Here is a 23293-nt window from a genome sequence, read left to right on the forward strand (position 1 = left end):
TTGAGAATAAAGAGCAGATAATAGGAAGTCGTCCAGATTTAAATTCCTGAGTTGGATTATAATGACTTGATAATATGTAAATGGCAGATTACACCATTGTACAGAAGCAAATGTACAGAGTTTTGGACAAAGCAGAATCTCAAAGACAAGATTTCACTTGCACAATGACAAACAACAGAAAAGTTAGATGTGATCTAGATGTACAAAAGGTTGATATAAATAGTGACCAGAAGACAAAACATTTTTGTAAGATTTATTTACAATGTTACACATAACTATTTAAAAATGTTCCATTTACACAAGTTTGTCACAGTACAATTCTTATAAATTTTAAACTGTATTATGGAAACTTGTACTTTAGTTAATATTAGTTAGTTTGGCATGAATAACAAACGGTTACCAGTATTTTTTTCAATACATTAGAAGGAGCATTTTGTTGAAAAGGCACCAAAAGTCTGAGGCACAACTTCTCAAACTATATTCAAAATAAAATCAGATATAATGTTTAGCTTGCATAAAACAAAATATCACTAAAATACAAAAATCCCTTTATCTCAAATCAACTGTATAAAAAAATGTACAAATTGCAAAGATGTGGCTCAAGTCAGTAGAAATGAATTTAACTGTTTCAAAGCTTACAAATAGGCTCGAATATAAAAATTCAAGTGCTTGTCAAGTCACTTGGACAAGTTGAATATGGAAATTGCACTGTAACAATAGAAACTAACGTTAAAAGTGAGATCACAAGATTGTGGAATGCTCTGCCCCAGAGGGCAGTGGAGGCCCAGTCTCTGGATTCATTTAAGAAAGAGTTGGATAGAGCTCTCAAAGATAGTGGAATCAAGGGTTGTACAGATAAGGCAAGAAGGGGATGCTGATTAGGAATAATCAGCCATGATCATATCAAATGGCGATGCAGGCTCGAAGGGCTGAATGGCCTACTCCTGCACCTACTGTCTATTGTCTATACTGATGAGAGGAGCCATCCAACCCTTAATCATGTAATTTAACTGACTCGAGAGAGTCCAAGATTTTTTGCTTCATGAATCCAAGTTGCTCATTTCAGACATTAAGGAGCTTTGCTCAAAGGCCAACCTCAGACCTCCGCTCAAACATTCCTTTCTGCAATTTTAGACTAATGATCATTTTCTAGTATTCCTCCCAGCATATCTAGATTAGTCTCCACTCTTTCATCTATATACCCCTACAAGATCATTTATTTCAGTTGTTTTCCATCAAATCTTACCTAAACACTGATTTGATTCCAAAAATCAACCTCATGATTATTCCCAACATCTCCAGAGTTTGAGCAAATTAGGGCTTATATTTGGTAATGTTAGATCAGAGTAAAAAGACAGCTATGCAAAGAAACTTTGTACCATGTCTGACCTATCTTCATTGAAACATTGTTTCATTCTTCTAAAATGAAGCTATAAAATATAGCATTCTGTATCAAAAATGCAGAATTTGAAAAATCCTACTTTGAGGGGAGGGGGGGGGGGGGCAGCTGGAGATATGCACAAAGCCTATTCTTTTTCTTCTAGTCATGCAATAATAAGTACGTTTTTAAAAGCAGACTTAGTTGCAGCATTTAATATATTCAGCTAAACCCAAATTCCAGAACTCAATAGATTCAATAGACCAAATAAGGCATTAGAAGAATGAAAAGTCTTAGTAACTTTATACCATACGCAAAATAGTTTGTATAAAAATATTTCTAACTAGTACACATTATAAATACCAAAATTTGCACAAATATTTAATATTTAGAACATATGTAAAGGCTAATTCAAATTGGGAGCAGTGTAAACCAATATACTTTGGTTTGTTGTTCCACTTAATCTAATGTCTGGCCTCAAGGAAAGTTTAAATAGAAGGGTGTTTGTTTTAATATAATAATGGAAAGCACAATAAATCAAGTTTTGTCATTTAGTTATGAAAAAAAATGCAGAAAAAAAAAGGTTTGCAAAATCTCTCTACATGTTAGCATTCCAGTTCATGACTTTGTCATATTCTTGAATCCTCTGTTTAATGTGCGAGAGTTTGTTTTTCAAATATTCACAGCGTTCTTTTTTCTCCAGGAATGTGGGATCCTGCACAAATGGGAAGGATTACATTATAACACAGCATCAGCACCGGATAATCTTCAAAAGTACTCCATTATTTTAAAAAGTCGAGTGTATGGAGCTGGACTAAAGAATCAATGTTCAAAAAGGACTTATGCCAGAAACGTCTATTCTCCTGCTCCTCGGATGCTGCCTGACCTTCTGTGCTTTTGCAGCACCACACTCTCGACTCTGATCTCCAGCATCTGCAATTCTCACTTTCTCGATTAAATGTGCAAAGCTCATTTGAAAGTCTATTATAAATTATTGTTTCTCAAGTCTTGTTCAACACATAATTGTGAACCATTTCGAAAGATGGAAAGGTTACAGCTTTGACACAAGTGCAATGTTTGGACACAACCTTTCTATTGGAGTCAGTTTCTTCAAGGAGTTCCACAGCTGGGAATGGATCATTCCACAATAAAAATAGGTTCTCTTAACAGTTTAGTTTTCCAGTTTCAAGTTTGGAATTGTAAAAGCACAATCGATGAGCAGGAAAATATCAGGTCCATTCTGACCAGTGAATATTCTCATGCTGTATGAAGTATTATGCACCGGTAACATCCATGTAATCTTATGAAAAAGGGAAAAATTTTAAAAAAAATTCCTCTTCAAACCCCTTGGGTGGGATGGTCCAGAAAATCAAATTGATCATACTTGTAATAGATAATAGGCAATGCTGTCATAGCCCCAGGAGACCATGGGTCAGTGCTCACAGAGATGATGGATGTCAGGACAAGGCAAAAGAGAGGACTGCAGATGCTGGAGAGCAGGTCATTCCTGATGAAGGGAGATTTTTCTGCTCCTCGGATGCTGCCTGACCTGCTGTACTTTTCCAGCACTACTAATCTAGACTCTGATGGTGGGACAAGGGCCATCATGCCTCAGTTGAGAGTAGATGTCAAGATAGTACTCTTATGATACTTCAGCCACCCTAAATCTCAAATCAGTCAGTCATTTAGCCAACTGAACTAACTAAACCTCTAAACTTGTATAACTGGTGTTTGACCCATTTTTCACCAATGATCACCTCTAGTCACAGGAAGCCAAGGCGTTCTATACTTTAACATAGGAGTTTAGACCACTATTGAAGCAGATTAACTGAATCAGGTGGATAAGGCTCATAATAGATGCACATGCTTTCAAACCCAAAGATTAGGAAGACATGAACATTATTGATGGATTTCCAGAGGGAGGTTTTTTGTAATGATTAACATTTAACAAACATGATAAATTATTCCCATATAAATAGAAATGTCTTACAAAAATCTGATATGACTTGGGCAAGTCACCAGGACTGGAACTTTTCAATTAATAAGGATTTCTAATCACCATCAGCAATTCACATTTTTCATCAAGGTGAAATCAAATTCAATTTCACGACAGACAAGCTTCCAGAGAAAGTGTTTCGCTTTGACACTTACATTTTTTTTCTTCTGATATTCATGGAAAACCTTTGTGATTCTGTCATACTCCTAAAATCGGAAAACATGCAAGTGATCAATAAGACCTGAATTCAGAATGTTCGATTGCTTAATCAAACACATGAAGCTCAAGATTATTCCCATTGTTGGAACACTTACAAACCTTAAAAAGGATATGTTCAGCAACATGCTATCCCTCAAGTCATTTGAAGCAATAAATTTTGCAAAATCTTTAGAAAGTTTGTTGATCTGAAGTCCTCAACTTTAAAAGCAAACTTATAAAGTTTATACAAGGGGTGATTTAGTTAAGAGATGGACAGTAAAAGTTAAGCCACTCCAAGGTGCTCTCCCACCTTCTGCAGTGGCTGACTCAGACCCACTGGAACTAAATTCAATAACCTCTTGATAAAGGTCATGGAAAATTCCTGGTAACTGAAATTGTATCTAATAAAAACTCACCTTCAAAATAGGAAAGAGGGGAATGCACCTACTTTTCTCAAAATATTACAAAGGCTTTGCTTTGGGAATTAATCAAATCACTATTTTTCTTACTCATGTAGAATTGACGAGTTAGATTTAATACTGTTGTTCAGTATTTTACACTTGGCTCACTCAGAGCTTGTAAGCTCCAAGGCATTTTTTCATTTCAATCTGATCTTTTGTTAAAAATGAGCTAATGACAGGAGAGGTTCGTGGGATGGGGTCACTCGCTTATTAGATTAGACTTACAGTGTGGAAACAGGCCCTTCGGCCCAACAAGTCCACACCGACCTGCCGAAGCGCAACCCACCCATATTCCTACATTTACCCCTTACCTAACACTACAGGCAATTTAGCATGGCCAATTCACCTGACCCACACATCTTTGGACTGTGGGAGGAAACCGGAGCACCCGGAGGAAACCCACGCAGACACGGGGAGAACGTGCAAACTCCACACAGTCTGTCGCCTGAGTTGGGAATTGAACCCGGGTCTCAGGCGCTGGGAGGCAGCAGTGCTAACCACTGTGCCACCGTACCGCCCACAAATGGGGAAATTTAAATTAAAGGAGGTGGTAAGAGTGCAGAACTCAGGAGAGGCTATTAAAATCTCCAGCAAACACAAAACAGGACAAACTGTATGGAAAGGGTTAGCAATCAAACTTCAAGCACACTGGACAAACGAATGACAACGACAAGAGGGATGGTAAACACAGGACTGAAGGTGTTATATCTGAATGCACACAGCATAAGGAACAAGGTAAATGAGCTAGTGGCACAGATCGCAAGTATGCCCCAGTGGGTATCATGGAGATGTGGCTGCAAGGGAATCAGGACTGGAAGCTGAATATTCAAGGAAGTACATCCTATTGAAAAGACAGGCAGGTGGGCAGAGAGGGGTGGTGTTGTCTTATTTGTGAAAAAAAAATTAAATAAATAGTAAGAAACAATAGGGTGAGATGATGGGTAGAATTGAGGAACTGCAAAAAGTAATAAAAACCATAGGAGGAGTTATGTACAGGCCTACAAACAGTGGTCAGGAGCTGGGGCATATGATACACTAGGAGATAGAAAAGATGTGATCGGCATGATGGGTTGGACCAAAGGGTCTGTTTCCATGCTGTACATCTCTATTACTCTATGACTACGTGAAGGAAAGGCCAAGATACAGTGATCATCGGGGATTTCAATATGCAGGCAGACTGGGAAAATCAGATTGGTAGTGGATTGCAAAAGGAATTTGTGAAATGTCTAAGAGATGGCTTTTTGGAACGGCTTGTGGTGGAGTCCAACAGGGAACAGACAATAGTGGATCTAATGTTGTGCAATGAGGCAGACTTGATAAGGTGAAGGAACCCCGAGATGGCAGCGACCATCATGTGATTGAACTTACTCTGCAATTTGAGAGGGGAAGATAGAATCAGAAATAAATGTTATTACAGCTGAATAAAGGCAACTGCCGATGCACGAGGGAGGAGCTGCGAAGAATTGACTGGGAGAGGAGCCTAGTAGGAGACAATTAGCAATGGCAGGAGTTTCTGGGAGTAATTTAGGAGACACAGATTCATCCCAAGGTAAAAAAAAGCATGGTGTGGGAAGGATGATGCAACCATATGATGTGGCAAAGGGCAGTGGGAAAACCAGAGGATTGGGAAGCTTACAATGACCAACAAAGTGCCACAAGAAAAAAAAGGAGGGAGAAGATTAAATACGATGGCAAGCTAGACAGTAATAAAAGGAAGACTGTAAGACTTTCTTTAGATGTGTAAAGGGCAAAAGTGGACATTGGACCACTGGAAAATGACACTGAAGAGATAGTAGACGGGAACAAGAAAATGGCTAAGGAACTGAATAATTATTTCACGGCAGTCTTCAAGGTGGACAACAATAATAATATCCCAAAAATTCAAGAGAGAGAGACAGCAAAGCAGAGTATGAAGACCATCACCAAGCAGAAGATGCCAGAAAAGCTGACTGGCCTGAGGGTGAATCATCTGGACCAGATGGATTACATACTAGAGTTCTAAGGAAGAATAGCTGAAGAGATAACAGGTGTTAGTGGTGATCTTTCAGGAATCGGTGGAATCAGAGAATGTCCCAGAGGACTGGAAAATCGCTAATGTGACATGCCTGTTTAAAAAGGGCGTAAGGCAAAAGAAAGAAAACCACAGACCGATTAGCCTAACCTCTGTTGTGGGTAAGATAGAGTCAGAGATGTACAGCATGGAAACAGACCCTCTGGTCCAACCCATCCATGTAAACCAGATATCCCAATACAATCTGGTCCCACCTGCCAGCACCCGGCCCATATCCCTCCAAACCCTTCCTATTCATATACCCATCCAACTGCCTCTTAAATGTTGCAATTGGACCAGCCTCCACCACTTCCTCTGGCAGCTCGTTCCCTATACATATCTGTGTGAAAAAGTTGCTCCTTAGATCTCTTTTATATCTTTTCCCTCTCACTCTAAACTTATGTCCTCTAGTTCTGGACTCCCCGACCCCAGGGAAAAGATTTTGTCTATTTATCCTATCCATGGCTCCTTATGATTTTATAAACCTTTATAAGGTCACCCCTCAGCCTCCGACGCTCCAGGGAAAACAGCCCTAGTTTATTTAACCTCTCCCTACAGCTTAAATCCTCCAACCCTGGCAACATCCTTGTAAATCTTTTCTGAACTCTTTCAAGTTAGGATGAGATTTCTGCATACTTGCAAGTGTATGGTAAAATAGGGCAAAGTCAACATGGCTTCATCAAGGGAAGGCCATGCCTGACAAACAGGAGAAAATCAAGATCAGAGTGGTGCTGGAAAAGCACAGTAGTCAGGCAGCATCCGAGGAGCAGGAAGGGCTTTTGCCCGAAACATCGATTTCGGATGCTCTTCAGATGCTGCCTGGCCTGCTGTGCTTTTCCAGCACCACTTTAATCTTGACTCTGATCTCCATCATCTGCTGGAATTCTTTGAGGAAGTCATGAGCAGGTTAAATCAAGGAGAGCTAATGGATGTTATCTACCTGGACTTCAAGGAGGCCTTTGACAATGCTGCACAGGAGGCAACTGAGTAAGATAAGGGCCCTTAGCGTCTGAGGCAAGGTGCGAGCATGAATAGAAGCTTGGCTGTCTGGCACAAAGCAGAGAGTGGAAATAAAAGGGTCCTTCTCAGGATGGTAGCTAGTGACAAGTGGTATTCCACAAGGCTGAGTGTTGGGACCACAACATTAACGATGCAGATGAAGGAACGTAGGGCATTCTGGATTTGGACAGGTCAGCAAAGTGGAGAAAGTGGCAGATGGAGCACAATGTGGGAAAGTATGTGGTTTGATAGGAAAAATAGGAGCATGGACTATTTTCTGAATGGGGAGAAAATTCAGTAGTCTAAGTGCAAAGAGACTTGGGAGCTCTGGTCCAGAACTCTCAAGGTAAACTTACAGGTTGAATCAATAGTTAAAAAGGCAGATGCAATGACAATATTTAATTTGAAGACTTAAATATAAAGGCAAGAATGTACCTCTGAAGCTCTATTATGCTTTCATCAGACCACATTTGGAATATTGCATGCAGTTTTGGGCTTCATACCTCAAGGAGGATGTACTTTCCCTGGAGATCGATCAGAAGAGGTTCATAAGAATGGCCCCAGGAATGAAAAGCTTAATATCGGAGGAACATTTGAGGACTGTGGGTTTACACTCGATGGGGGATCTAACAAACATACAAAGCTTTGAATGGTCTGCACAGAGTAGATTTTGGGAAGATATTGCCAATGGTTGCAGAGACAAGGACCAGAGGGCATAGCCTTAAAGTAAAGGGCAGATTTTTTAGAACAGAGATAAGGAGAAATCTGTTCCACCAGAGTGAATCAATCTATGGAAATCATTGTCACAGAAGGCTGGAAGAGGCCAGGTCATTAAGTATATTTAAGACTGATAGATAGGTTCTTGAGCATCAAGGGGATCAAGTGTTGCAGGGAGAAAGTAGGAGAATGGGGTTGAGAAACTGGTCAGCCATAATTGAATGGTGGAGCAGACTCAATGGGCTGAATGGCCTAATTTCAGCTTCTATATCTTATGGTCTTACAAATGAGAAGGCAAAAACAATACTGTTTTCAGTACCATGTGTGTATGACAATTCAAATGCTAAATCCTCAGACATGCTACATTGCTTTTATCTTTGTTTTTTAAAAGTGTGCACATTCTTGTATTTGTTCTTGAATGTTATTTCATAGTTGGGCAAGTTGGTACACAAATACAGTAACAAAGATAATCTTGCTAAACCAAAGCCATGAGCGGACTAGCGTTTCAGATTTGCAGTCAAGTTCAAACATGCACTTCACTCACCTGGGATTGCTGGCTTATTGCAATAAATAATTCAGATGGCTTTGATTACATAAGAATCATAGTATCATGCAAAGTGTGCATTTTACCCATGTACAGTCTTCATGAGTCAGGGTAACCAGTGAGAATGAGAGGTAGGGTCAAATTCAAATTTAACTCCAGTAAACAAACACCACACACCATTTCCAGCAAGACAAGATGGAATGTGGTACAGACCACACTTCATTTTGCTCCCTCCCTCAGTCATGGAGAGAGGTCAATTTTATATCTAAATATTGCCTTTGCTGGAATCAAATAACTCAGATAAAGAAAAGTTGGGATAAGAGAATCCCAAAATGTTTCCTTCTCACTTTTGAATTTTAAAATAAAGTTTTGTAAGTTTCATCACTAAAAGCTACAGCTTCCTGGATAGGACGGTCCCAACTTATAACCTCTACCACATAGAAGAACATGGCTAGTAGATGCATAGGAACACTACCATTGCAACTTTTTCTCAAAAACCACACTCGCCAGAATTCAAATGAGACAAATGTTTCAAGATCACTGGGTCATTAAATTCTATAATGTTCCTCACTAATACCAGTGAGTACATTGACACCATAAAGATCACAGTAGTTCCAGAATGCAGTTCAACATCATCTTCAAAAGGTGGACAACAAATGCTGGACTTAACAGCCACATTCAAGAACAAATAAAAGAACATGTATATTAAAAGACTAGATAAAAGCAGGACGTGGAGGTGCTGGTGTTGGACTGAGGTGGACAAAATCAGAAGTCACATGACACCAGGTATCAGTCCAAAAGATTTATTTCAAAATCACCAGCTTTCAAAAAGCTGCTTCTTCACCAGTGTTGGATGAAGTGTCTTCACCAGACGAAGGAGCAGTGCTCCAAAAGCTCAGTGATTTCAAAGAAACCTGTTGGGCTCTAACCTGGTGTTGTGTGACTTGACTTTGATAGAAGCAGTGGAGGAGTTCTAAGAATGGAACTTGAATTGCCATATACAAATACTGAAACAGCATGATATTCCTCTTCTCACTCCTTCCATCATCAGAAGTCCCAGAACCAGATGTTGTAGTGAGCAATGAACTAACTCAAATCACTTAGAAGATAAAAATATATTTCTGAATTTTTACCAAAATCCTGATGTATATTGATAATCATGTAGATTTTGGGATGTTTGTTGAAAGAACACATTTTTCACAAATACCTTTATTCACCTTTTACATACCAAACCTGGAGCTAATTAAATTTTGTTAGCATTACCTCCAGAAATATGTCCCTCTACTGGATGAATATGAAATTACATGTGTTTTGGACTTAAAGGTATTTGTTTTCGCATTATATACTACAGTACTAGCCGATCTCATGTAAAAGTCCACCCCCTATTTTTGGCCAAATAACCTGGAATTTCCATATACCTTGTGGAAATATCAATCCTAGTTCTTCACAGATAAACAGATCAACATTTAAGAGTCAGGGTGCCTGCTGTCACATCCCACTCCAGTTTCCACTCTGTTGGTTGTTCCACTCAGCTCCTGGTCTTGCAATCCACTGACTGTTGTATTCTACTCCTGGTTTTAAGAATTACCATAAGACTTTTTTTTTCTTTGTTTGGAGATCATTTGGGCTTCTGCTTATGTACGATATGAAATTTTGATGGGCATGAATTTCAGCCCCTCAAAAGTACTATCCTTATATAGTCAACCCCACAAATTTAACATTATCGTGGTCAAAAAAGTTACTATTAGTCAAGTATATACAGTAATTGATCTTGAAAGAAGGAAATTTATGCAACATTTTTCAGATCCTCAGGATGTTCCAAAGACAAATAATTTGAAATAGTAACACTGTTTGAAGGCAAATAATTGTAATAATCAAGCAGCAACAGAAAAATTGCTGATTAAGATGTTTGAGAGATCTGGGTCAAGGAGTTAACAGTCATTCTAATAATACCATAAAATGTTTCACTCATATGAACATGCAAACCAGACCTTGCACAAATTATTTCAACTCCCAATGAAGAACAGCAATACACATTAATTTTCTGGATCCTGGCAATGCTGGCTAAGCAAACATTTTTTAGTCATCCCTAATTGCCCAGAGGGCAGTTAAGAGTAAAACACGTTGCTGTATGTCTAGAGTCACATCTTGACCAGACCATGTAAAGACAGCAGTTCCTTCCCTTAAGGACATTAGTGAATCAGATGGGTTTTTCTAGTGATTAGCTATGGTCATCATCTTACTACTAAAATTTTTTTTAATGTATTGAATTCAAATTCCACCTCCTGCCATCACAGGATTTGAATCTGGGTCCCCAGAATATTATTGGACTCTTAGTCCCAAGTCCTCTAAGTCATCACTTTCCCACTACAATAGCATTTTCCAGTAACAGCCAATTTCAGTCAAATTCACTAGGCAAACTTGCAATTACCTCGTCAAAGTTGTACTTACGGAACTACCAAACATCTTAGATTTTGTGACGTATAAAGGGTCCCACTTCAACTGAAATATCTTAAAGATATCAAAATGCAGACACTTTGGCAGATTTCACCACAAGAGATGCACTAACCTGTTGGGTCCCTGCATGTTGAGGAAGTCTACTCATCATGGCATCCATTTCACTGAACTTTTTCAGAACAGTTTGTACTTCTGCATGAAGCTCTTTGTACTCAGCATGCTGATCATTAAATACTGCCTTGTAACGTTCACGTTCTTCAGGGGTTCGAATAGAAGGATATTTACTGAAAAGAAAAAGAAAACTCAAATTCAACACCATATCCTTTTAAAAGCTTTGCAAATGGCAAATTGACATCAGCAACTATCAGATAACTGTTACTCTTAAAGAGCATAAGTAGATTGCGAATGTCAGCAGAATAGTTGTATAAAGCAGTTACTCATTCTAATAGGATACATTAAGGTGGGGCAGAGATGCTGATTAAATCCTCCGAGGTTAGGTGTAGTTGCTCATTGAATGCCACCACAAATCGATTCCAGAACAAGAAAATAATCATGCTTTCAATTCTCAGTAGGTGAGCACCTGGGTAGGCAAGGACAACCCATGTATTGCACAACCTGGATGTCCCAAGGAGGAAGTGGTCAACCTCCTTCATGAAGTGGTTTTGATACAACAATTTCTTCTGAAGTGATCCAGCAAATTAAGAATCAACAACATTGGCACCAGAGTCATGTCAGCCAAATCTGGCAAAGATAGATTTCCTTCCATTGTCAAACCAGTTGACGTTTTACAAAAATCATTGCAATCCTTCTGATCATAATGTTCAAAACTGGATTTGAATTCTCTAACTAGTGGGACTTGACTTGATGTCAAATATGGGAGGTGAATAGCAGTGAAATATTTATTAACACCTAATCATTTGGAATCATGTAGGGAATTGTGGAAAATCAAATCAGGATATCCACCATCTCTGCAGCTGTTTAGAGTCAGAGTCATACAGTTGTACCGCACAGAAACAAACCTTTCAGTCCAACTCGTCCATGCCGACCAGACATCCCAACCCAATCTCCCTCCAAACCCGTCCTATTCATATACTCATCCAAATGCCTTTTAAATGTTGCAATTGTACTAGCCTCCACCACTTCCTCTGGCAGCTCATTCCATACACGTACCACCCTCTGCGTGATAAAATTGTTTCTTAGATCTCTTATATTCTTCCCCTCTCATCCTAAACCTATACCCTCTATCTTTGCACTCCCCCACCTCAGGGAAAAGACTTTGTCCATTTATCATGCCCCTCATGATTTTATAAACCCCTATAAGGTCATCCCTCAGCTTCAGATGCTCCAGGGAAAACAGCCCTAGCCTATTCAACCCCTCCCGACAGCTCAAATACTCCAATCCTGGCAACATCCTTGTAAATCTTTTCTGAACCCTTTCAAGTTTCACAACATCCTTCCGATAGGAAGGAGACCAGAATTGCATGCATTAATCCAAAAGTGGCTGAATCAACATCCTGTACAGCCTCAACATGACCTCCCTTATGTACTCAATACTCTGACCAATAAAGGAAAGCATACCAAACACCTTCTTTCCTAACATATCCACTTGCGACTCCACTTCCAAGGAGCTATGAACCTGCACTCCAAGGTCTCTTTGTTCAGCAACACTCCTTAGGACCTTACCATAAGTCCTGCTAAGATTTGCTTTCCCAAAATGCCACACCTCGCATTTATCTAAATTAAACTCCATCTGCCACTTTTCAGCCCATTGGCCCATCTGATCAAGATCCAGTTGTAATCGGAGGTAACCCTCTTTACTGTCCACTACACCTCCAATTTTGGTATCATCTGCAAACTTACTAACCGAAATCTCTTATGCTCGCATCCAAATCATTTATGTAAATGACAAAAAGTAGAGGACCCAGCACCAATCCTTGTGGCACTCTACTGGGTCACAGGCCTCCGGTCTGAAAAACAACCCTCCATCACCACCCTCTGTTTTCTACCTTTGAGCCAGTTCTGTATCCAAATGGCTACTTCTCCCTGTATTCCATGAGATCTAACCTTGCTAATCAGTCTCCCAGGGAGAACATTGTTGAACACCTTACTGAAGTCCATATTAGATGACATATACTGCCTTGCCCTCAATCCTCTTGGTTGCTTCTTCAAAAAACTCAATCAAGTTTGTAATACATGATTCTCCATGCACAAGCCATGTTGGCTATCCCTAATCAGTCCTTGCCTTTCCAAATACACGTACATCCTGTCCCTCATGATTCCCTCCAACAACCTGCCCAACACAGACGTCAGGTTCATTGAGAAAATTGGAGTGTAGGTCATTAGGTTCTGGAGACTTACTAGATTTTAGTTTCTTTAACACTTTAATTTCCTCACTCAAAGCACATAGGTTATCCTGTTTCTGGTACACAACTGGTGACTTCTACTGTGAGGAGACGCAAAACAACTTTAAAATAACTAGTATTTCCTCATTCATATCTCTGCTTTAAGGAACAAAGTAGTTACTTCCTTCCTCCTTATAATTTAAAAGCTCTTACAACTTAATTCTGGAGTAATTTAGTATCAATATTCCCCCCCTCATTAACATTTTAGTAGCCCCTTGCTTGTTTTTAAACCACTCATGACTCAGACTTGTTTTTGTTTCTATGCCTCTTTTAATGTAATACTAACCTTTACACAAGTAGCTCTGCTCTCATACCTATGCAACTGGTTCAGCTTCATATAATTGGTGTTATTGTCAAATTACGTTTAATGTAACCATTATGATTACCATTTCCTAGTGCTTTACTACAAGATTATTAACTCTGCCTCATTGAGCAATATTAAATCTAAAAACTAAATGAGTTAATTCTCTAGTTGGCTCTACAGTATTGTTCCAGGAAACTACTGCAAACAATTTTCTACAAGCTCATATTCCAGGAAACAATTGCAATTTTGATGGGTCAAGTCCATGTGAAAATTAAAGTTTCCCTTAATTATGTGTTTACCGTTCTATTAGATTGTTGATTCAGAGCTAATAAAACTACTCCCACCAGTATTTAGTGATCTTTGCTATTCTTAATCTCCACTCACAAAGATATAACTTAAGAAATCAATTTCTCACTCAACCTTAGATCATCTAGCTACTATCAGAGTTACCCTTTCTCTTTTGTCATTTTGAATGCTATAGAAATGTTTCATATCCTGAAATACTATTTGCTAACTTTGGCAGGTCTTGCAAGGGGTCTATAATGGCAATTTGGTCTGAATCATTTACCCTTATTTCTGCCAATAGTTGATCTGCCTTACTGTTGATGCTCCACGCATTAGTATAGTGCTTTTTCAGCTATTTTCTGCCTATAGCTTAACCTGAGATAAGTGGAGTGGATCAGAACTTAAATACACAAACTTTTATCTTGGTTTTCTAAATCAACCTTCACTTGAATTATTTCACTTTGTTAGTTTAGAGGCTGACAGAAAGGGGAGGCAGTGGTGTAATGATAATGTCACTATCCTCGTTAGCTAGTAACTCTGGGCTAACATTCAGAGGACACAGGTTTGAATCTCACTAATTAAAACGTCTAGTTGATCTCTGCTGCCTTCCCTTTTAAAGAGCCCCTTTTACAGTTCTAGTCATTCAATTCACAAGAATACTGTTCCCCACAGTTTATGTGAAGACCTGATCAAAAGTACTATTCTCACTTTACCCAGGGTCCCATCAATTGAAACCATCTCTCACCAACTTTGAATTAATGGTTGAGCTCAAGCATCTGTTTATCCTTTGCTAAATTTTCTCATGGCTCAAGTATAAACTTTGATAGTCTGATCACCATCTCTGTGGTTCTGCATTTCAATTTCAAATAACTGTTTCCTCTCCATCATGCCTGCTCCCAAGGTTTCCCGAACACTGCCAGCAGCAATCTTTGAAACACAATTTTGTTTGCAGAGTGTCTATTCCCCCAACTGAAAAGCACTCATTTATCCCCATTGTTTGCTTCCTGATAGTTAATCAATCCTCTCTCCATGCTAATACATTGTCCAAGATACCTTGCACCTTTGTCTTATGCAGCAGCTTTTTGTGCAGCACATTGTCAACTGCCTTTTCGAAACCTAAGTACACCACATCTGCTGGGTCCCTGTTGCCCACCGTGCTCATGTTGTCTTCATGGAATTCCAGTAGATTAGTTAAGCATGACCTGCCCTTCACAAACCCATACTGTGTCTGCCCAATGGGACAATTTCTATCTAGATGCCTTGCCGTTTCTCCCTTGATAATGGACTCAAACAGTTTCCCCTCTTAACTTAAACTTACGCCCTGTAGTTTTGCACTTTCCCACCTGTGGGAAAAGAGCTTGTCTATTTATCATCATCTAGAAAGAAATAAGTTGATTAGGGATAGTCAACACAGTTTTGTGAAAGGTAGGTTGTGCCTTACAAACCTTTGAGTTCTTTGAGAAGGCTTATGAGGGTAAAACAGTAGATATAACATATTGGTTTCAGTAGGTCATTGCACAAATGACAGAGGTATGGGATTGAGGGTGATTTAGTGGTTTGGATCACAAATTGGCTAGCTGAAAGATAGACGATGGTGGTTGATGGGAAACATTCATCCTGGAGCTCAGTTTGAGAGAACTACAAGGATCTGTTTGTCATCTTTAAGTGACATGGATATCGGCATAGAAGGATGGGTTACCGAGTTTGCGGATGACACTAACATTGGTAGAATTATGGATAGTGCCAAAGGATGCTGCAGGTTACACAAAGGCATAGATAAGCTGCAGAGCTGGGCGAAGAGTTGGCAAATGGAGTTTAATGCAGAAAAGCATCAAGGAATTCATTTTGGAAGGAGTCACAGGAATGCAGAGTACTGGGCTAATAGTAAGATTACTGGTAGTGTAGATGAATAGCACTCTGTGTTTCCATGTGCATAGATCCCTCAAAATTGCCAACCAGCTTGATAGGGTTGTTAAGAAGGTATACAACGTGTTAGCTTTCATTGGTAGAGGGACCGAGTTTCAGAACCATGAGGTCATGCTGCAGCTGTCCAAGACTCTGGTGTGGCTGCACTTGGAGTATTGTGGACAGTTCTGGTCAATGCATTAGAGGAAGGATGTGGAAGCTTTGGAAAGGGTGCAGAGGAAATTTTCTAGGGAGTTTCCTGGTATGGAGGGAAGATCTTACGAGGGAAGGGGAGGGACTTGAGGCTGTTTTTATGAGAGAGAAGATTGAAAGGTGACTTAGAGACATAAGATAATCAGAGGGTTAGATAGGGTGAACAGAGTGCCTTTTTCCTCAGATAGCGATGGCTAGCACGAGGGGACATAGCTCAAAATTGAAGGGTGATAGATATAGGACAGATGTAGTTTCTTTATTCAGTTAGTAGGGGTATGGAATACGCTGCCCGCAACAGTTGTAGATTCGCCAACTTTAAGAGTATTTAAATGGTCATTGGATAGACATATGGATGAAAATCGAATAGTGTAGATTAGATGGGCTTCAGATTCATTTGACAGGTCAGTGCAACAGAGGGCTGAAGGGACTATACTGCGCTGTACTGTTCTACGTTCATGCCCGTAATGACTTTATAAACCTAAGGTCACCCCTCAGCCTCTGATGCTCCAAAGAAGATATCCCCATCTATTCTGCCTGTCCCTATAGCTAGACCCCCAACCCTGGCAAGTCATAGCACTGTTAAGTGACTTTTGGAGATGAATATTCAAGTCCCCAATCCTGGAGTACATTCTGTTCCCTTGGCACCTTCAATGCTTTGTCCAAGTGTTCTGGTGTTTCATACAAAGTACTGATTCATCAGTTGGGGAGACTGGGGTGGTTGGTTGACAATGGAAAGTAAACTGCAGATGGGTTCCTTGTTCATGTTTAACCAGTTGCCATGGGAAATGAAATGCATGCTGAGGACTGAACAGATAACTGGCTTTTGATTGTATACCACTTCAAATGACAATTCTGCTGGGTCCATTCGCTCACAGGACAGGACACACCTAGGGATAGTGAGAGTGGGGTCTCAGATTTAGTCATATGCTTAGAATCAGAATGCCAGATTATTTAAAATCCGAAAGAACAGCCGATGCTGGAAATCAGAAACAAAAACAGTTGGAGAAACTAGAGTTCTGGAAAAGTATTACTGGACCTGAAACATTAACTTTTGCTTTCTCTCCACAATGCTGCCAGACCTGAGTTTTTCCAACAATTTCTGTTTTTGTCATGTCAGACGATCACCTGACCAGCCTATGGGACAGGTTTCCAAATTTTGGTGCAAGCCCCTAGTTGTTGCCGGCGAACTTACTAGGTCTGTCATTGCTAGTGCCGAGGTCAATGCTGGTGGTCGAGGTAGCAAATATAAACCTTCTATTTAAGGGAGGATGAGATAAATCCAGGAATTATAGACTATCAGCCTGATGTTGATAGAGGTCAAAACTCTACAGCTGATTATAAAATAATTATTAGCTGAGCATTTGGAAAAAAAAAGTGACAGAATCGGACAGAGTCTGCATAGATTTATGAAAGGGAAATCATGCTTGACATCTACTGGAATTCTTTGAAGATATAACTAGTAGAGTTGATGGATAAGAGCTAGTGGATGTGGTTTATTCAGGGCTTTCTGAAGGTTTTCAATAAAATGTGTAAAATTAAAACACATGGGAGTAGGATAGTGTATTGCGATCAATAGAAACTAGATTGGCAGATGACCCGAGCTATTTCTAATATTTACAGACGATTAGATGAGGGAATCACATACAAGACCTTAAAGTTTGCAGACAATACAAAACTCGTTGGGAGGGTGAGTGGTGAGGAGGATGCAGATGTGCTTCAGTGTGATTTGGACACACCGAGCAGGCAAATGCATGACAGATGCAGTATAGGTGGATAAATGTGCAATTATCCACTTATGTAGCAAAAACAGGAAGGAAGGCAGATTATCTGAATGGCGAGAAATGGAGAGGAGAATGTGCAAACCCTGGGTGACCTCATACACCTGTCATGTAAGGTATCAACCTGCTGTACCTGCATGTTTAAGTTACCAAATTGAAGTGTTAGCCTTCAAAGCAAGATGATATGAGTACAATTTTACAAGGCCTTTGTTAGATGACATCTGGTACATTGTGTGCAGTTTTTGTCTCCTCATTTAAGGAAAGATAATCTTGCTCGAGAGGGAGTGCAACAAATGTTTACCAGGATGATTCCGGAAATGGCAGGACTGACCTGGGGGGGGCGGGGGCTTGTGGCATATACACAGGTTAGTATAGTACATGTTGGAGTTCAAAAAAATTGAGGGCACGGGGAGTAGAATCTCACAGAAACCTGGACAGGGTAAATACAGCAAGGACATCTTGGCAGGGAGTCCAGAAGTAGGAGTCACTGTCTAATGATATGAGGTAAATCAATTAAGATTGAAATGAGGAGACATTTCTTCACCCAGAGACTGGTGGGTCTGTGAAATTGGCTATCACAGAAAGCAGTTTAGACCAAAACATGGTATGATTTCAAGAGGAATTGGCTATAACACTTCAGGTTAAAGGGATCAAACCATAATGAGCAAAAGCAAGAACAGGATGTGGAATTGGAATTTCAGCCATGAACATAATGATTGGCAGAGCAGGCACAAAGGCCGAGTGGCCTACTCTTGTTCTTTGTTTCTATTTCTCACTTTTGATTTTGTAGTGGTTTTGATCCAACGAGTGGCACAGTAGGGCATACTAAGTCAACCAAATCACTATTGGTCTGAAATCAGACATAGGCAGGACTAAGTAAGGATGGAGAAATTTCCTTCCATAAAAAGGACATCAGTAAACCAGGTGGGTTTTTACAACTATGAACTTACTACTTACGACATTTTTTAAAAATTCAAATTTACATTCTGACATGGTGAGATTTAAACCCCCACCCCCAGTTAAAGACAAAATTGTGCAAAATAATTATCTCAACCCCCACCCCATCTCGGTTTTACTTAGTATAAGTGTGACACAGCCCCAAACTGTCAACACTGTTCAGACAGGATCCAGGGTTCAAAAAGTAAAAAATTTGTAAACGTATACTCACGCTACATAGTCAGCCATCACAAGTGGTTTTGGAATATGCCCTGCAGGAATATATCCACTTAGTACCGTTGGTTTCATTTCAACTGGTTGCAATTCTTTGTTTGTATCAGCAGCAACAGATCTATCACCTTTAACTCCCAACGCACTCTACAATTAAAAGCAAACACAAACTGGAGTTATATTTCTATGGAATCTAGGAGCTTAGAATAATAGCATAAAAGGGTACCTGACTTTTCCAAGCATTGACATCATTATTCAGGAGGTTCCAAAGCCCCAAAAGCCAATGATTAAATTCTGCAAGAATCCTGAGACAAAACCTTCCAAACACACGACAACTTCCATCTACAAGGGGAAGGGCAGCACATGGAAACGTCACCACCTGCAGGTTGCCCTCTAACCTAGTTACCTGAGTTGGAAGAAAAATTTGCTATTCATTCTCAGTCACTGGGTCAGGATCCTGGAGCTCCCTTCCTAACATTGCGGGTCCACCCTGAGCACATGAAATGTAACTCCTCACTTCTCAACGGCAACAGGGCACAGATGATAAATATTGGTGTTGCCAGCAATACCCACATCGCACAAGTGAATTTTAAAAAAAAGCTTCTGAAGTGTTTGGTGGCTGCAAAGCAGAAAATATAATCACTTGTAACATATTCCTTCTTCCCGAATCCATGATTATGTTAAACATTCGTATTTGTTCCTTTTATAGTCTTTGGATTTTAATTTTTTTTTACATAGAGAAAGTTTTTTTTTTCCTTTACAAAATAAAATTACAAAAATATAATTTAAAATTGTAACAACAATTACAATGAACTACTACCCTACTCTACAAAACAAATCAAAACTGAACTCACTACAAATCTAAAAGTACATAAATAAATAAAATAAAGCCATTCAGTGCAACAAAGGAGAAGCTCCCAACCTTCAGGAGCATTAATTATTACACCAGTATTTATTCAGGATTCTTCCTCCCAGGTCACAAGGCCCACTAAACCTAATCACCATAGTTAAACAAATGCCCTAATTAAAGTGGCAAACAAATCTGCTTCCAGATAATTCAAAGAGGGCTGCCACATCTTACAAAAATATTCTGTTTTATGATGCCCCATGTTTGTGAGAAAATCCAAAAGGTATATGTTCCATAATTAACTTTTGCTACCCAACCGGTCTGGAGGGTTCTCAGATATCCAGCTCAAAATGTTCTTCCTCGCACAATAAGAATGTTAAATAACTTTTTCCCAGGTATGTCTAAGGAAGATAAATCAGGCAAGCCCAACAGGAGAGATACCTTCACTTCGGTGCCCAAGACTCCCTCTATTACCCCTGCCACAGCACTCGAGTACCTACCAAGCTTAAGGCATGACTACAAACAAACAATGAGTGAGGGTATCTATGCTTATTTTGCACTTGGGGCACATTGGAGGTGCTCCCTTTTTGAATTTCTGGGGAGTCAAGTGAACGCTATGAAGAATCTTCAACTGCATGGCGTGTGCTCTGTTAGAGATCGAGACCTTTCGCACATTCTCCCAAACGTCTTGCCAAATCGGAGGGGATCTCGACTCCTAAATCTTGCTCCTTGACCTCACAGTCACCAATATCGTTCAAGGCACTGCACTCCTGTAGGTGCTAGAGGGTACTAACCGAGAGAGTGCTTGCAGCATGAAGCATTCTCTTCTCTCTATCACAGATATAGGGGTTGGTCAATAGCCTTCTTTTTTGGATAAAGTCCCTGACCTAAAAGTAACAAAAAGATCTCTGCCAGGCAATCCATACTTGTGACTCATTTGGTAGAAAGATATCCTGACCACCCCGTCAAAACAGGTCTCTCAAACAGGAGACTCCCCTAGTTACCACAGTTTGAATCCAGGGTCCATCGCCCCTGGCCTGAATCCCAGCATACCAACGACAGGGGTTAGATTAGATTAGATTAGATTCCGTAGAGAGTGTGGAAACAGGCCCTTCGGCCCAACAAGTCCACACTGACTCTCCAAAGGAGAAACCCACTCCCCTATAGGCACCCCAACTCATCCACCTAACACTACGGGCAATTTAGCATGGCCAATTCACCTAACCTGCACATCTTTGGACTTTGGAAGGAAACCGGAGCACCCAGAGGAAACCCACGCAGACACGGGGAGAATGTGCAAACTCCACACAGACAGTTGCCCGAGGCGGGAATTGAACCTGGGTCTCTAGCACTGAGACTGCAGTGCTAAAGACTGAGCCACCGTGTCGCCCCTAAAGAAGAGGTTTGACCGTATTAATAGTGATTGAATTCCCACAGTATTCCATAACTGTCCTCATCTTATCCATAAAGAAAAGACTAGTAAGAGTGCACTTTGCCTGGGAGACCTTGATACCCAACCATATGGACCTTGGGTCCTCCAGCCCAGTTGCTCACCTAGGACACAGGGAGCTTAGTTGGTATTGCTTAATATCTGGAAATTCTACTCCCACCAACCTTAGAGTAACTGCAACTTGGCAAGCATAACAAGGGGTTGCCTGTGACGCCAGATAAAAAAGTAGTAAGCCACCCAGTCAGTCTCCACAACATTTGCCTGAGAAATATCAGCAGGAGCATTCACATGGGATATAACAGACGAGGAAGGTAGCACTATTCGACCTAACCAGGAAATTGGAAGGGCCTCCCATCTTTGAAGGTCTCTAATCTGGGAGAAAGTGAGGACTGCAGATGCTGGAGATCAGAGCTGAAAAATGTGTTGCTGGAAAAGCGGAGCAGGTCAGGCAGTATCCAAGGAGGAGAATCGACGTTTCGGGCATAAGCCCTTCTTCAGGTCAACCAAATGAGCAAAATTAGCTTTAAATAGCTTAATGATCAAAAGGTGGGAGTAACAAAAGTACTTAAGGAAAGAAAACCCCCAGTGATCGTTTAAAGGGGAATCTTAATTCACCTTCGATATCAGGTATTGCTGTAAGACCCTCCATGGGCATAGCCTCTGACTTTGCAAAATTGATCTAATCTCCCAAAAAGGAGCCAAATAAATTAACGCTTTGTATTAAGTGGGGTACAAAAACAGCCAGGTTTGATACAAGGAGATGTCATCTGCATCTAATGTAAACTTACATGCACTTCTGGGGCAGCTATGTTAGGATCCTTATGGATAAACCCTGCCAGCAGCTCAATCACAAAACGTAAATAGTGGTGAGAGGGGACAACCTTGCCGACTGCCCTACCAATACTGAAATTACTAGATCTTACACCATTGATGAGAACCGCAGCTAGAGAGTCACTATATAGGACCTCCATCCATCTGACAAAGACCTCACCTAGACCAAACTGCTCCAGGATATAATAGATATGGCCACTCGATTGAAGGCCTTCTTTGTGTCTAAAGAGATCACCAAACCCTGAACCCATCATTGCTAACAAACTTGGACCATATTCAGTCGTAATCTAATATTATTAGAGGACCTACAGCCCTTTATAAAACTAGTCTGGTCCTCCTTAACAAAATGAGGCAACACCTTCTCCAATCTCAATGAAAGTATCTTAGATGAAATTTTAAAAGCCTGAATTTAACAATGAGATAGACCTATATGAAGCACAGGCTTCCAGGGTCTTCCCTTTCTTGAGGGAGAGCGAGATGTTAGCCTCTCAGTGACGGTGGGAGGCAGTCATGACAGTACAAATTTGTAAATGTCCAGCATCAGCTCTGACAGGATATTTATACATTCTTTATAGCATTCACTCAGAAGACCATCAGGGCCAGGCACCTTCCCACTTTGGAAGTGTCTTACTGCCTCCTGTATCTCTTGCACTGTCAAGTGGGCATTAAGAAGAGACAACTGCCCTGAGGTTACACTCGGAAGATCCGGGTTCTTACAAAAAAACTCCATCTTATCCCTTCTATCCTTGCAGCATTCTGACTGATATAGTTCAGAGTAAAAACTCCGAAATGCCGCATTGATCTCTTTAGAGTCACATGTAAAAATCCCACTGCCTTCAAACTGATGTAATGGATTGGAGGGTGCTCTTTTTCCTGGCCAGATACACCTGGTATTTGCCTGGGCTACTGCCATGTTTTTGTTTCGCAGAAGAGTTCTCTCTTCACTGTCGGAGTGAGCATGGAGTTCAAAGCAACCCGGAGAGCTGTGACTCGCTACAATTTATAGTCACGGATCGTCTATCAAAATATGCTGTATCGGCTGTCTTCAACAGTGCCCCGAGCAGACAGTGCTGCTTTCCCATCTGTTGCTTCCAGCTGAGTGAATAAGAAATAACTAGCATGCTGCCTCACAGCACCAGACACCCGGGTTCAATTCCTACCATGGGCGACTGTGTGGAGTTTGCACATTCTCCGCGTGTCTGCATGGGTTTCCTCCTGGTGCTCCGGTTTTCTCCCACAGTCGAAAGATGTGGTCAGGTGAATTGGCCTTGCTAAATTGCCCGTAGTGTTTAGGTGAAGGCGGAAAAAATA

General features: G+C 40.5%; 1 protein-coding gene across 1 annotated transcript in view; it reads right to left on the bottom strand.

Annotated features, from left to right (window-relative positions):
• Positions 1 to 293: 293 nt before the first annotated feature.
• Positions 294 to 23293, bottom strand: part of marveld2b (MARVEL domain containing 2b) — a 47298-nt gene continuing 24298 nt past the window's right edge. The window contains exons 4-7 of the mRNA XM_060836264.1: positions 18856 to 19001; positions 10913 to 11084; positions 3530 to 3580; positions 294 to 2093 (exon numbers count right to left, since the gene is read on the bottom strand). Of these exons, the coding sequence (XP_060692247.1) occupies positions 1977 to 2093; positions 3530 to 3580; positions 10913 to 11084; positions 18856 to 19001 (486 nt within the window). The 3' untranslated portion in view covers positions 294 to 1976. The remainder of the gene's footprint in view (positions 2094 to 3529; positions 3581 to 10912; positions 11085 to 18855; positions 19002 to 23293) is intronic.

This window comes from Hemiscyllium ocellatum, chromosome 2, assembly GCF_020745735.1.
Source record: "Hemiscyllium ocellatum isolate sHemOce1 chromosome 2, sHemOce1.pat.X.cur, whole genome shotgun sequence".
Taxonomy (NCBI): domain Eukaryota; kingdom Metazoa; phylum Chordata; class Chondrichthyes; order Orectolobiformes; family Hemiscylliidae; genus Hemiscyllium; species Hemiscyllium ocellatum.